The sequence below is a fragment of the Halichoeres trimaculatus genome, unplaced genomic scaffold (assembly GCF_033239565.1).
Source record: "Halichoeres trimaculatus isolate MK-OKI-2021-1 unplaced genomic scaffold, fHalTri1.1 fHalTri1_scaffold_8, whole genome shotgun sequence".
NCBI classification, from domain to species: domain Eukaryota; kingdom Metazoa; phylum Chordata; class Actinopteri; order Labriformes; family Labridae; genus Halichoeres; species Halichoeres trimaculatus.
In genome coordinates, this window is record NW_027437186.1 from 19720136 (window position 1) to 19735885 (window position 15750).

At 39.7% G+C, this 15750-nt stretch overlaps 1 protein-coding gene across 4 annotated transcripts in view; it reads left to right on the top strand.

The window, feature by feature from the left end:
- wdpcp (WD repeat containing planar cell polarity effector) overlaps positions 1 to 15750 on the top strand; it is a 70584-nt gene that overhangs the window by 9523 nt on the left and 45311 nt on the right. For 3 of the 4 annotated variants that reach the window (XM_074675921.1, XM_074675918.1, XM_074675919.1), the window contains exons 2-4: positions 5341 to 5442; positions 8956 to 9040; positions 12569 to 12613. In XM_074675921.1, coding sequence (XP_074532022.1) covers positions 8980 to 9040; positions 12569 to 12613 — 106 coding nt within the window. In that variant the 5' untranslated portion in view covers positions 5341 to 5442; positions 8956 to 8979. The remainder of the gene's footprint in view (positions 1 to 5340; positions 5443 to 8955; positions 9041 to 12568; positions 12614 to 15750) is intronic. The other variant, XM_074675920.1, reaches the window with a different exon arrangement.

Genomic DNA, 15750 nt, shown 5'->3' on the forward strand with positions numbered 1-15750 from the left:
CCCATTGATGACACAGGAAAGCAGAATCCTGACTGACACAATAAGATTTACACATTAACTTATCTAGCTTTAACAATTCATCCTAAGTTTATCAAGACAAACGTCTATTTGTTGCAGGTACACTTTGTCATCTATTATGTTACATTCCTTGGCCGAATATTTAACTATTTAGAGTTGAAATTGACGGCTTCTTGGCTGACAACCTTTGTATGTGGAGTGGGAAGACAATGAGGTCATGTTATAGTGTCTCAGAACTTTCAAAAAAAAAAAAACCTTTTATAACTGTTCCTTCTCGTGAAATGAATATCATTAACTTTTGAGAATTTTTCACAGTAGAAACTAGAAAAGCACTCAGAGAGCACAGACCTCCGCCAAACATATTGTGATTGTCACGCAACACCTTAGTCCTACTTTAATGTTATACTCCCTTTCAGTAGACTGTCTGCTACAATTTGGTGTTAGTTGCAGGTTTGTACGACAATTTGTTACCTGACAGTGTTCAATATTATGATGACCCAGTACATATTTCATATTCTGGATCCTAGTATCCAGAATATTGCCAAGATCTGGATCGTACTTTTACATCTGCCAGAAATTATGGTGACCTTGTCTTGTATCGTTTTGCAAAGCAATCCGACCATTTATCGTGGAGTTATACATGATGTAAACCCTATCTCACAATGATAAAGAATCCTTTAAGGAAATCCTGGATCCAGACGGTGATCCGGATCACTTCTTCCTTATCCCATTTTGAACATTACCAAAAATTTACTACTTTTTGAGTTGTTTTGTTCACAGACAAACAAACACCCCCAGAAACATCAGCTCCTTGGCAGAGGTAACAAATAAATTTAGAGCTCAGAGACTGGCTCCCCATGATCAACTGGCTTGCTGTTTAACCAGCTTCCTGTTAAAATTTACCAGAGGTTTAAGTGTCGAGAGCCAAAATATTTTATTTTGCAATTTGAAGTATAAAATAGTGTGGGGACACAAGTGTTTGGAAGTAGAGGAGAGTTACTTCTGTTTATCTCTATTTCCCTTTGAGGACCAATAAAGTAAATTCTTTTCTATACTAAGCCAATTTAATTGGACCCCTTGTTAGATGTTACCCCCTCTCTCGACCCCATATTTCCTGTAAAAGTGAAAAAGTCTTAAAAAAAAATGACCTAAAAATGGCACTAAATCTGCAACATATAAGAAAAAGGCTTTCAGGACGGATGAATTCCTCTTAATTTTTCCATATTTATGTGGTGCATATGTCTTACATCATGAATGCATTTAGCAGGCACTGAGTGGGCACCTGTAAGGATAGACTCCTGTTGTCGTTTGTATTGCATGTGTCTGCACACCAATAGTCGTGTTTCAATTCGTGTATGTTTGTGAGTCCATGTGTGTGTTCACAGCTTTTACGTGTGTTTGTGGTCAAGAGGTGAGGGACAAACAACAGGATACCAAACAGCTTTAAAGGAAGAAAATCCAACAACGTAAACAAAACCCCGGTCAGTGTGACACGCGTCACCTTCCCTATGACAGGGGACAGACACCGGAGAGGTACTCGGTCTCTTTGAAGTCAGGCTGCAATTGTGCCGCTGGTTTGGAAGTATTGTCTTTCCTGCCCTTGGGCATTGCTGCAGAGCAGATGAAGACTGCTTTTAGTGAAACACTTGCCAGGATTAGTCCTATCAGCTGAGCAGGAGTGAAAGAAGACTATTATTGGTTTAGTGGATTCTGTTTTAAATGTGGGATTTTTAGATCTTTGAAGCCTTTTGTCTGCATGAATAATCCAGAGGTTTGGCTTTTGGACTACACTCACACCTTTAAACATGTCTTTCCAGTCTTTTCTGCCCCTCTGTCTCATTCATTATTATGTTTCTACTCGTGGGGTAAATACCTCTTATACCAACTTTTCACTTTTCTCCCCCCATTACCTCCTCTAATGATGTTTACACATCATAAAGGCGCCTCCACTTATTCCTCCATCACAGGTAACTGTCTTCCTCTCCCTTTCTTGTTGCACACATGGACATAGACATGCTGAGGCAGCACAATGCTAATCTAGATTATTTTTTCCAAATAGATTATATCCAAATTTTATAGAATCTGCAAATGATTTTCAAACTCAACATAAATCTTTTCATTTGATCAGGATCAGATGTTTTCACTATTAATAATGTCTAATATGCTTGACACTTACATGAGTGTTTTTAGATGTTTTTTTAGTATAACAGCTTGGGGAAAAGATGACCAAACACAATGTAAATCATTTGCGGTTAAATTAAAAATGTCACCTTTGTAAATTTATAATTTATTTACTTCATTTACACTTGAGTAATTGAACTATTCTCAGGGCTTCATGAATTGAAGGCTTCAATGCTTTTTTGTTGTTGTCAATGATGGTAAGTTCGGCTTTCTGACTGATGATCCGATGATAAAATGGTTTGAAGATGTCACATTAAACTTTTAAGAGTGACATCCTTCACAATATCCTGACATCAGTAATTTAAAAATAAGCATTATAAGATGATAAATAGTCGAGAATTAATTAATAATTGACAGAAGTCTGGCTAGCTTTATCTCTTTGGACTCCTGAACTTTTCAACTCCTCACCTTCACATGCCCCCCAAAGCAGGAATGTTACTTCAGGTGATCTACATAAATGCACATTTTCACACACAGGTACAAACATGCACACACGCTTTATGAGACACACATACACACACACTCGCACAGACACACATTCTCGCAGACATCACTCAATGAAGAGACTTGCCCAGCAGTCATGTCACTAACCCTCATTTTCCTACTGATTGACATGTCCTGTTAAAGTGCACACACACACACACACACACACACACACACACACACACACACACACACACACACACACACACACACACACACACACACACACACACACACACACACCCAGAGTGACTGTACTTGTCACCTCTCTGAATAGTATTACCTTTACCTCATTTTGTTCTGCCTGTCCATCACCTCTATTCTTCTTCCGCCTACAGCTCAATGGGCTCCTGTGGGACTTTGTTAAATGTGTGTGTTTGTGTGTGTGTGAGGGGTTTTCGGTTTGCTGCCTGGCGCCACTTTGCCCACCCCTACACTCTCTTCCACCAGACCCCCTGTCTTATAATGGGACAGTTGAGAACGTACACTGTACTTTTCAGTGGTTGTGTGAGAGTGTGTGTGCATGTGTGTAAGTGAATACTCTGCCGGCAGGCCTCACAGCACTTTCACTCTGAAGTCTGAAGAAAATAGTTTTCAGTTCGTCCCCTCTTTTTCTCTCCTCAGCAGGGTGAGTTATGTTATGCCTTAGGTGCTCAACCAAACCACTGAAGTACAGGGAAGAAGAGACAGGCAGGCTGTGAGGGAGAGTGGAGAAAAAAAGAGCTGGACTAGAACTGCCAAGCATGGTTAGTGACCCCTAGGGGCTTAACTGTTATATGCGCCTGACAGGAAACGGAACATTTAGGGTGCTCAAAAGCTAAAAATGACTCAGAATGACATATCTTATTCAGTTTCCCGTGCAAAGTTTCCTCTCCAAACTGTGAAATTGATGCAACAATAGTGTTCAGAGATGTGTGATGTCACTCATACCTTTAAGCATTTCTGCAGATAAATAAAATGTCCATTAATGTTTTAAGTAGGGTTACAAGCTGCTTTTGGTTTTTTTGATCCTTAAAAATAATACAGAGATGTTTTTATGCAACCTAGTTTGAACAGGAAATGCTGTTTTACGAGTTAGCATTCTTGTAGTGTTGCTAGTTTGCAAAAAAAAAAAGCATCAAGTAACTCAGTTCAACTATCGCAACATCAGCATAACTGAAGTATTAAACTCAGGGCAGGATCACCACCCAAAATTATCTTAATGACTAAATCCATTGATGCTACTCTCAATGATTTACACAAGCTTTCTAACACACATTTTATCTGTTGTCTCAGTGGTCACAGCTGTCTAATGATAAACATTAGACTCCTTGCAGAGCTCAGAGTCTTTGTCTTGCACTTGTCATTATCTCACTCTTTCTTTCGCTGCATATTCTTTCAAATTTGGTCCACCTTGCTTTGCTCTGATATGACACTGAGAGCTTGAGGACTTCTCCCTCCAGAATACACTGCAGATAAGGGCTTGTTGGAGTCAGTGTGCACGATTTCATATGTATGTAAATGTGTGCATGTGTACATTTCCTCAGGTATCACAAGGTTAAAAGATAGGAGAGTATGCAGGGTACTGTACATGCCTTTTCATGCATACCTATGTGCCTGTGTGCAGTAGGAGTTCACATATCAGGAGGTGGAGAGATTGGAAAGTGTGCAATGTAGGGCTGACTTGAGTACCTAAGTGTGTTTACTGAACACGCGAGTGCATGTATTCATGTAGTCAGTAACTGAGTTGTGGGAGGAACTTCAAGGCAACTCAGATTGGAAAATGTAGACTCTCGCACACACAATTACACACACTCTCTGCAGGTTGTTCTTTGTATGTTCTTCATGTCCGCCAAGTTCCTCTCTAAGAGCCAAAACAAGACCAGACAGTAGCTGAGGGAGAGCGTCTGCAAGAGATAAAGGTTGTCGGAGAAAAAAGTCAGAAATTTTCAAACTTTGTCCTTTTGAGAGAGAAGAGACAATAAAGACCAGAGTACAAACTGCAAAAGAGAGAAAGGAAATCAGACATACTGAAATTCTGCCCTTTGAGAGCGACGAGACAAAGAATGAGGAGAGTAAAATTGTCAGAAAGAGAGAGTGAAAGCTTGAAGACAGGGTCAGAAAGCTTAATGCATTTCTAATAGGAGGTACCTGAGAAAAACATGGGAGACAAGAAGAGGGGAAAAAAAGATAAAAGGCAGCAGACAAGTAAGCAGAGGGATGATAAGTGAGGGTACATGAGGAAGAAAGAGAGGAAATGGACGGAGAAACTGACAAAGTTAAACAGCACCAGGTAGGGGGAGGATGGTTGTGGGTGTGGGTGTGTGTGTGTGTGTGTGTGTGTGTGTGTGTGTGTGTGTGTGTGTGTGTGTGTGTGTGTGTGTGTGTGTGTGTGTGTGTGTGAGTGTGTGCTAGGGAGGGGGGACTGAGACAAGGGTGTGATGGCCTTGTGTCAGTCACCCTATGGCAGCTCTTTAACCCTGTAATTTCCCACATCACTCCTTTTGCACTGATGGGACCACTGCACAAACTGACAGCACTGCCTCTGGCTTGTGTGTGTATTTGTGTGTGTGTGTGACAGAGAAAGAGAGCGTGTATACCTTTGAAAAAGGATTCTTGAGATGTCAAACAAAATGTCTATGAGCCTCATTCATTTAGGTCTTCTCTGTCTTGTTGCAGTTGATGCTTTGCATCTGGACCAAGGCCTTGTTGGTCACTGGGGATCATCAAAACTTGTTCTAATTAGTTCATGCCATCGTATCTGCTTCAACAAAAACTACTGTGAGTAACCCAATACATGATGCTTTATGCCATTCTACCCTTATTGCCCACAAAAGTCATTTGTTTCTGCATGGCATCAAGAAAATAAATATGTTGGCTATGCATAAGGATATAAGGTGCCTTCTCTAAAGCCTTTTTCTAACCATGCCTTTATCCTCATGTAAGATGTAGATAAATTGTCATTTGGTTAATTAAGACTCAGAGCTAAAAAAATACAAACAAAAAAGCATCCCATAGTGCATTTTCCTATCCCATATGTATGTTAGTTAATCCCCATGCATATTATTAGTCAAGTGACGCAAAAACAATAACATCCTCTTAAATGCACTAATGCCCCAACTGGCCATAAAGAGGGAAGCACTCAAAAGTCGCACAGGGTCTTGAAGGTATGTACATCTAAATGTTCTATCCTGTCTTTTAAGATTTTGGAGGGGACTGCTCCACAAGGTCATCACGAATCCCATTCACTGAAAAAAGGTGTAAAAATTATCCAGAACCATTTGCATTCACAAATAGTGCAGAAAATTAAGAACATCTCTTTTAATGATTGATCTTTAATCAAGTTGCGAGGTTGGGCCTCAAAGGATTGGTCTTAGATATCTGTTACAGATAGAACATGCTGCTTAATTGAGATCAGGGTACTCTAAAGGCCAAGTCAACGCTTTGAACTCATCAGGTTTCTTATATTTATTTTTTTGTATGGTTCTTGAAACTGGGATGAACCACCATACATGTTTTTCCCATGATACAATCAGAAATTTAATCAGTTAAGATGCCAAAGTAGACACTCTGAAAAATCAAGATAGGCAGAATTTAGTATAATGTTCAGCCTTGTCAGAGGTTTGCATTTGGGGTGTGCTTTCAAGTGTTATTAGTCATGAGGTGTATTGTATATTAGAAAGGTCAGGACATGTCATTCGTCCACAAGGGACAGGATGTGGTAAAACGACATGTTAGAAAGGGCACCGGTAAGAATCAAACCAAGTACAATATTTGAGCCGTACAGACATTTTGTGTTCAAGAATACACACAGTGCATGTGTTTCAACAAAAGCTCTGTGTGAGCTGTCTGTTAGCTTGAATAAATGTCTGTTTGGATTGTGGCTGTGAGAACATGAAAGGGTGAGAGATGGACAGGACTGCAAACCAAAAATGTAGAAAGGCTCCCATTGTTTCTCCCTTTTACTTTGAGTCACAAATAAATATTTACCTAAAGTTCTGTCTTTTACTTACCTTTCTACCTTTGGTGCACACACACACACACAGATGAATAACCAGGCACACTCACACAAAGACACTTTCTTTTGCTCCTGTTCCTCTTTGCACACACACATAGCTTCACACACAGTAACCACCCGGAGGGGAAAGTGAAAGAAGAGCGGAGAGAGATGCAGAGAGCAGACAAGGTCGTAGTTCCTGTGGACTGTCTTTGAAAGAGGAGTCCTATGTTTTCCCTCCCCTTCTTTGATGTTAAAGCAGCCTCTTTACTAGTATAAAGACAGGGCACAATAACCTAGACCCTAACACCCCTTGCACAGCCCTCTGTACACTGGCTGTGCACCCCCACAAAGCTCTGCAGGGGGACAGGTAACCACAGTAACCCCAGCCAGAAATCAGAATGAGAGTGGCAGCTGTCCAGGACTTGTACTGCGTGCCACGTGTGCCTGCGTCAAGTACATTGGTATGTCCATAAAGTTTATGTGTGACGACTTTGAACTTTCAACAATGAAAGAAGATTCTGATGTGCACGCAATAAAATTGCTAAGCAAACCTCTGCTTTTTTTATACTGGACAGTGAGTCACCTCAGTCTGTGTGAGAGCTGTAAGACACACGTCTGTCATTGTGTCCGTGTCTGCACTTTTTTCTTACAATGACTATGAAGGGGAAGATATTGCTCTATTTGCTTTGAAACCCCACAGAGAGGAGCAGCGGCCAAGCCCTCCAGGAACACAGGTTAACTGACTGGAGAATAAAGTCTGTGATAAAAGACGGAGGGAAACCTAGTACCTGTCATAGAGAACTGTGCTGTCTGTGATGTGAGGAATGCTGTTTGCTTTGTCTCACCTGTCAGCTGCAAAGTGTGCATCCATCACTGCTCACCTGTGATGTGTGAAAGGAGGTTGCCGGCCTTGACCTTGTTTTAGAGTCAGTCTGAGTTCATGTGCTTGTCTGTTGGTGTCTGTTGATCAGTTTGGTGGTCAAAATGTGCGTTCATACTTACACCCAGCTACTATAATTCCGACTTTCTGGCAAGACAGGACTAACAGGTACAGGAAGTGGTGCTAAAGGAGAGTATTATGTTGCAGCACCATTGTCACACATGGAACGCCCTTGACTACGATGACTACAAATACCATTACCTTGTCTGCTTTCTTTTTTACTCTTTCATGTTTAATTGTACCAGTCATTAATGTTTCTCAGAGCATTTAGCTACAGTGACAATCAAATGCTCTTATCCGCCTGTGTTATCCACTTTAAGCACTCCTGTGTGTATTGTTATCTATATCATGCATTCCTTTGTCATTTAAAACATCTCCAGAAAAAAGGAAAAATAAAAGAAAGGTTAAAAAGCTGTTATTAAAAGGATAACCGATGACCAAAAAAATACAATACTTCTTACAACTAATCTCTGTTCATTAAAAAAGCATCATTCTATTCCATTCTATTGAAGAATCCTTTTATGTCTTAGATTGGATTAAATGTAATCCTGCACCTAAAACGAAGGATTGTGAGTAAGGGTCAAGGACCAAACCGCCAAGCTGGAACTGCATATTTTTCAAAACCTGAAAATCAATAACATTTCTCTAATTAGTTGTATCATGTGTCCTGTGTTAATCTCTAGTTGGGTCTTGACAATCAAATCAAATCGAACCCCTAGTAGACAAACATCCTTCAGTAATCTGTTAAAATACAAATGTACAGTATAAAATTGTACAACGGTTAGTTAACTGGCAAGGCTGACCTTGTGAACTTAATTTTAGCAAGGTGAAAGCAAATGCAATTTCTGTTGCAAAATAGTTTCTGGCAAAGGACCACAACCTCCATAACCAAGCTCATGTATCATATTACACCAAAAGGTGTAACCACAAAAAGGGTTCAAGTTTGTTTCTTTGACATATAAAATATCAAAATACTCTGATTATCATTGCAGGGGTCTTAAGTTCCCTCTTTCCAGAATGCTGTTTCAGGTCATTATTGCCTTGTTTTCATTGCCTGGTCCCTTTTTCACTTGTACACGCCTTTAATGTACTGTCATCAGGACAGTTCTTTGAAAAATCTTTCTGGACGCATGTATGCATTGATTTTGCCTTTCAGGATACACACTTAGTAGTAACTTGCGGTCATACAAGTTTGTGCGTAGTTACTCACTTGTGCCTTCATGTATGCTTTGTTTGACCCTCAGGCCTGTTTATGTCAATCTGTTTTGTTGTCTTGTCAAGATATGCATCTGCGGTTGTGTTCGTTCTGCTCTGTCCCTCATTTGTTCTTTCTCTCGCTCGTCCCTCTCTGCAGATTCAGGTTACACTCCTCCGTCAGATGGCGTTCTGCCTGGCTGAGCTGCACTTGTGGTCCACCAAGAGCTCGCTCCAAGTCAAAGGTAGCACTTATCACCATGTTCAATCACCCTCCCTCTCTCAGTGATTCTCTCTCCTCTCTCCTTCTCCTCTCACTCTGTCTAGGTCTGGCTGTCTCTGTCATCACTCACTTTGTTTTCACACCTTCCTCCCCACCATACATATATCTACTTAGACAATCTGACTCTCAGTCAACACCAATTTTCACCCTGTGCCTTTTCACTTTTTCTTCTTTTTATATACTTTTTTCATGCCATCAATATCCATGTTTATTCCATTAAACTCTTTTACTCTGCACTTATAAAAAAAATAATATTCCTGCATTGTTGTGGGTGTTAATTGGGTTCAGTTCCAAATAAAACTTTAGAGATTAGTGAAATATCTGCTCCCAGGGAAACCACAAATGTTGAGCAGTTACAAAAAGCAATTTCACAATTACAAATTTAGTATCAAGGTAAAATGAAACATTTGATCAGCCCTGTAGCTATTTATCACTCAGAATTTCACATTCTTTTAATTTCATATCTGAAAATGAGGATTTAGTGTAATAAAAAATGAACCTTCTGATTTGGAGGTTATCTTGTAGGAAATGATAATTCAAAACATTAAAAAAGAAAGATGCTCTTTAGCTTTAAGATTACTTGCATTTTTGAAATGTCAGGGTTATATGTAGCTCATTTAGTTTTCAGTTCAATGTTAACTCATTCTACAGTTTTTGTTGTCTTTTATGCCACTATTATACTCTCACATTCTGCTAGCACCAGCGCCTTTACACCAATACTTCAGATCCAAACCCGAAATGCACATTTTCCCTTACTTCAGCTAACAACACGCTCTTTTTTTAAGTCATTGATTGAAATGCTGTTCATATTCACACCATCCACAGGGAATATTTTCACTAAATTCTTTGGGATTATGTGAGTTGCAGGTCAAACCTCTAAGTTCACCATCATGCCAGTACCTGCCAACATTACTCAGTGACCATTGCTTCATCATGAAGCTGCAAGCTTTTGTAAAAGTCTGACTTTTCTGGCAGTTTTTGGTGTGTTTTTCTGCTCGCCAACTATCAGACCATCTCTCCCTTTGGAGAAACAGAGCATTTCCATCTATTTTCTTGTTTTCTCCTCCCTTCCATTCTGTCTTGTCTTTCACAGTCTGCTGAGCTTTAGACAGAGATAGTGTCTCTCGAAGGATGACTGTGTGTGTGTGTGTGTGTGTGTGTGTGTGTGTGTGTGTGTGTGTGTGTGTGTGTGTGTGTGTGTGTGTGTGTGTGTGTGTGTGTGTGTGTGTGTGTGTGTGTGTGTGTGTGTGTGTGTGGATATGTGTATACACAAAGGTACGACAGGGTGTATATCCTAGGTGATGGTGACATATCCTTATTTGTTTGTTTTTTCCTGCTGTGTGTGTCTTCTGCTATCTGGGAAATATGTGGATGGATACAGCTGAACACAGAGGCCTGGTTGCTGAGGTGTGACGCTCCCTATCACCTCCCTTACATCATGTACATCAGCCTCAAAAACAAAAATATACAGTACGCTCATAAAGCGTCTACCATATGACACTAGGGCCCCTTTGTGCTTTGTAGTTTTTAACATCAGTCTATCACATTAGTGCAGCTTTGTGTCTGTGTGTGTGTATATGTGTCTATACCTTTTTTTTACTTAACGGCACAAGGACAAGTCTTTGCAATTCAATGGTAAAAAGAGTCATTCAGTAACAACGCAAAGATCAAAAATGCTAATTTAAGTCTGAGACTGTGAGCTATTCAGTTTGGAGGGGGACTGAGTGTCTTAAAATCTGAGTTCAGTGTTCGAAGTATAAGCATGATTTTGTATAAGAACAACTAGTTTAAATGTCAGCACATAGTTGTTTTATAGTTCATAGTCGTTTTACCTGTTTGAAGTTGATATTTTAAAACCTTTTTTGCATTTTTTTAAAAAGCAGAACCCTTGCTACCATTGAAGACTTGCTACGATTATTTTAAGCAATAGAAAAAAGTGCAATTTACTCAGAAGGAAACTCTGTTATATTTTAGTGTGGGCCTTGCTGACCAGAAAGATAGAACCCATGTGCCTGCAAAACTGCCAAAACAGCCATGTATTTATCATCAGGCAAGAAAAACAAACAGAATTCAGATTCAGATTTTCTTTCTCAGCTTGATGTGTTAGTATATAAAGTTGTAGTACAGGTTGTTTATTAAAGTGTGGCCACAAGCTCTTGCTTGAAGCTTCAGTTTGTGTTACTGTGTACCAGAATACATCCCTTGTCTGCAGTTTTGCTGCTGTTCCCAGTTTAGAACTTAGAAGGAATTAGACCAACAACAACTTTACTCACAATTTGCACCTTACTTCACTAGATATAAACCTAAAATTGACAAGTTTGTTGTAAGTTTTGCAAAGCTTTGAAATAATGTAATGAAGTCTCCATTAGCTCACCAACTTAAGCATCATGGAAGAGCTGAAGCCACACTTTGAGGAACTCATTGTAAAAACAATGTGTTGTTAAACTGTACATCCAGATGATAAAAAAACACCTTTAGAAATATATAAGATTTCTTCACTAGTACAGTTATCTTATCTTATTTGTTCTCATGCTGATTACTGAACCAAATTAATGTATCCAAACTGTCTATACTCAAACCTGCAGAAGTAAGTTTCTCAGAAATTTTGATAGCTGTTGATGCCCAAGACATTGATTAATCTAAGTCAAAGTACTAGTAATTTTCACAATACGTGACATTAAAGCTTTTGTTTAATATCCAAAAGTGTCCATTTGATGCACAAGGTTATGAAAAATCAAAACTAAATGTCAGGTTGTAGAGAACTGCTGTGTCTGTGTGTTTGTGTGACTGCCATCAGCTCTCCTGTTGTATTAGTATGACCTGGCCTCAGGAGCAGCAGAGACAGCAACAGTCGTGAAGCGATAAAGAAACGATGTGTTGTGCGAATCCAAGTCTGGCTGCTTATAGTTTTGGGCCTGCAGGAATAACACCGACAAAAAAAGGCTCAGCTCAGCAGTTTGTGTGTGTGTGTGTGTGTGTGTGTGTGTGTGTGTGTGTGTGTGTGTGTGTGTGTGTGTGTGTGTGTGTGTGTGTGTGTGTGTGTGTGTGTGTGTTTGTGCATGAGTGTGTGTCCATCAGTTTGTGTGGTTGTGCTTGCTACATGTTGTGTGTATATTGGTCATATGTTTTTATGGCTATCTGCTGATTCTGTGCATCTTCTTTAAATGTATGTGTTGCATGTGCGTAAATCAGAGTCAGCCCCTCAGGTGGGACAGGTTCAGGCACGCTCCCATCTTTATTAATACCCCTTGCTCCCCCTCCTCTATTCTGGCTTGGACCCCCTCATCCCCCCTCCCCCCTCACAGGGCCTTATCTCAGCTCAAACCGTGGTGCTGGCAGACGGGACAGGCCACTGGCTGATAGCGATTGTTTATCCCGTGGTGCGAAATTGCTGATCTGTCTTCTGCTTTTCCCTGACAGCAAGATGTTCATCATCCTCATCATCCTCACTCTCTCTCTTTCTCTCTCCCTCCTCTCTCTCGCCCTGCAGATACAGATATTGGCACCTATCAGTACTACGATAAAGGAGAGCCAGGTAAATAGTGTTTATATTGGATGTCTGTTTATGTTTAAGATAAGTTGCATTTGTCTTGTTTTCAGAATTGATGTGCCTCCGCTATATATGAGGAAGAGCCTTCTGCTGCCTCCCACACTCACATAAGCCCTAAACACACATGCTGACGCACAAATTATTAGTCCTGCCTGTTTTGGGGTCTTACATCCGTTAGCCACACATATGCTCATCTATTGGCTATTAGCGTGTAGGATTTACCCCCTAAAACCTTCTGCACATACCACACACAAACACACAGGTTATTAGGCCTCAGTGGTTCTATCTCTTACACTGCCTGTGTTCCTGTTGACCCGAGCTCCTGACACACAGTGATAGAAAGACTAAACTGTTGACTTTTTGCTAGATCACATAGCACTGAGGCCCCATGTAGTCCAGCCTCATATTGCTTTAGGCTATGAGGCTTGACTTATCATCAGGAAGTGCTCAAACAGATCCTTTAATGCAGTGAGGTGAGGTGATATTTTTTCCTTTGCTTCATTTTTAAAAAATATTTGTATTTTACACCAAGCGCCCTGTGAGAGGCTGATACACCTTGTTGGTGTATTTATATTTTCATGTGCCTGTGCCTTAAAATGAATTATTTTATCTAGATGTTTCCAAAAGTTATCTAAAAGAAATAGATTTCTTCCAAGTTGCAAGTTAAGGCTAAAATGACCATTGAATACATATATAAAGATTGAAAAATATGTTTACTTTTAAGTTGTGAATTCATCAGTGACTTGAAATTTTCTATTCTTCATTTTCATTAATGACAGTGTACAGTAGTAATGTTGTTTACCTAACTCTTTATTTGGTTTTTGTTGTAACCAGCTTCAATTTAGATTTGACTTTTATTTGCTTATTTGGAGCATCACGGCAGAAAAAAAAAATCAAAACAATGGACTCAGAAATACAGAAATAAAAATAAAATTGAAGGGAGTAACAGGACCTGTATTTTGCTATTTCCTACACCCTAAAATGTTTTCTTCATCTGTTGTTAATTCAGTGTGCTGTTCAGAGAAGCTATAGTTGTATGTTGTTTTAATTTCATGCTACAGAAATCCAGTAAAGTCCTAATGTTTGTTTTCTTGCTTTTGACTGTCGAACAAATCTTAGTGTTTTTTTCTGTCTTCATGATTAAGTTATAGATATTATAGCTTCACTTTCATAAATTTACCTCTCTTTTGTCTCTCACATGTATATTTTGTTCTCATTTTGTGTACAGTGTCTCCCTGTCTCTCCTGTCTCTTCTGTCTCTTCTCTCCCTCTCATCCCGGGGGTTTCCTCCCTTCGCTCTCATCTGAGAAGCTGCCTTCTCTTTTATTCCAATCTTCAGTGGAGAGACGATGCTCTTGCTCCAAATCCTTTCATTTGGAGGATTACTAAAGTGTGGCTTGATATCAGAGTTGGGGGTGGTGGTGGGGAGAGACAGAGCAGGGGAGCAGAGGCCCTATCCATAAGTATCACAGCATTGTGCAGAGCAACGTAATAATTGCTCATGTCATGATACTAGATTGTAAGTACACTAGATTCAGCTGTGTCAAATAAAATTTCTCCAATTAGATGTTTTATGTGCACACTAGGGTAATTAGTTGGAACAAATGTAGAAGAAAATGTGCAACTATGAAATACATCCTCTCAAATACAAGTGCTGTCTCTATATTTTGGGTCTCCATACAATGTCCTTCAGGTATTTGAGTGACTTGAGTCTTGGCTTAAGAAGTTGAGTGTTTCTCCTAAAGTCAGACCAGAGCAACACCATGCAATATCAGTTTTCTCTTAATAAACAAGCTGTAATTTACTCGTAGAGTAGAAGCCAATTCCACATTGACTCGTTTCCAGCCTCTTTCTTCGTCACTTTAATTTCTCTTCCTTTAAATGTCTATTTTTGGCAAGCTATTTCTCCCTCTGATACAGAAGTTTAATAATTTTGCAATGATGAGTGCTTGATTCTAAGAAGGAATCCTGATTATGAGTGTTTGAGGAGTTTACAAAAGCATAGAAATAAAGTGATCAAAAGTCTTTTACCTTTAGCAAAACCGTATTGATGTAGGAATATAATACTTGTGTGAACTCGTTCTCAGTTACCTCTCTAAAAGGTACCAAAGGTACTGAAATTAATTAACTTAAATGTAATTATCCTGCTATACTCTAGGAATTTCTAATGTTCTGTTTATGTTGAGCTATAAAGAGGACTTTATTTAACCATATTATCATTGTGGAGGCTGCAGTTTCTGCAAATTTCAGGAATATCATTGGGTTGTACTTTGAAGTATTCTTCTAGCAATGCTAGGCTGATTAACTTAATCCTGTACTGCCTGAATTGATTAACAATTTAAAAAATAGATTGTTTTTATGTGTTTTTGCATTCTTACTGATGTTAAATTGAGTGGAGATTGTAAATTTGAGTATTGTACGCACAATAGTTATAACTAAGTTATATTATGCATATAGGCATGAGAAGTTCATCCCCTAACCAATATACTGTGACATAGTGGATCTGATACGATCTTTGGTATGTGTATATGAATCAATAGTTTATAATGAGATACAAAGATCATTTCACCTGCATCAAGACCTGACAGGGTATGTCGCAATTTTGCGACAACCAGCGTCAAGGGGTTAAAGGCCTCTCAAGCTCAGCCTTCTAGTTTCAAACTTTGAAATAGTACTATAGTTGCAGGGCATTCGTGTTGATGACTTTTTCTTAGTAGTTGGGTGACATTCAAGTAAGCATTACATGATCTGAAAACTCTGCATATTTAGTGAATTCATTGCTTCAGTTTTGCATCAGTCTTGTGTTATTAATCACTTGTATTATTTGAAGGAGCCTGTGTACTACCATATCCCCCCACTAGAGGTAGACCCAGGCTCATTGGAGCAGCTCGGGGGGTCCCCTGCATTCCATTTAAAAAAATAAAAACACCCCCCAACCCTCCCAACCCAGCCCCAAAGCAGGTGCCCATGTCTGGGCCTGTCTGGCCCCTCACCCCCTTATCTGATTAATACTACTAATCCTGAAGGTGTTCCTGCCTGCCAGAGAGGCCGGCCACCAGACTGGCCACTGTCTTGCTCATGGCAACCAGGCCATGAGGCATGGTTATGGGTAACACTATGCC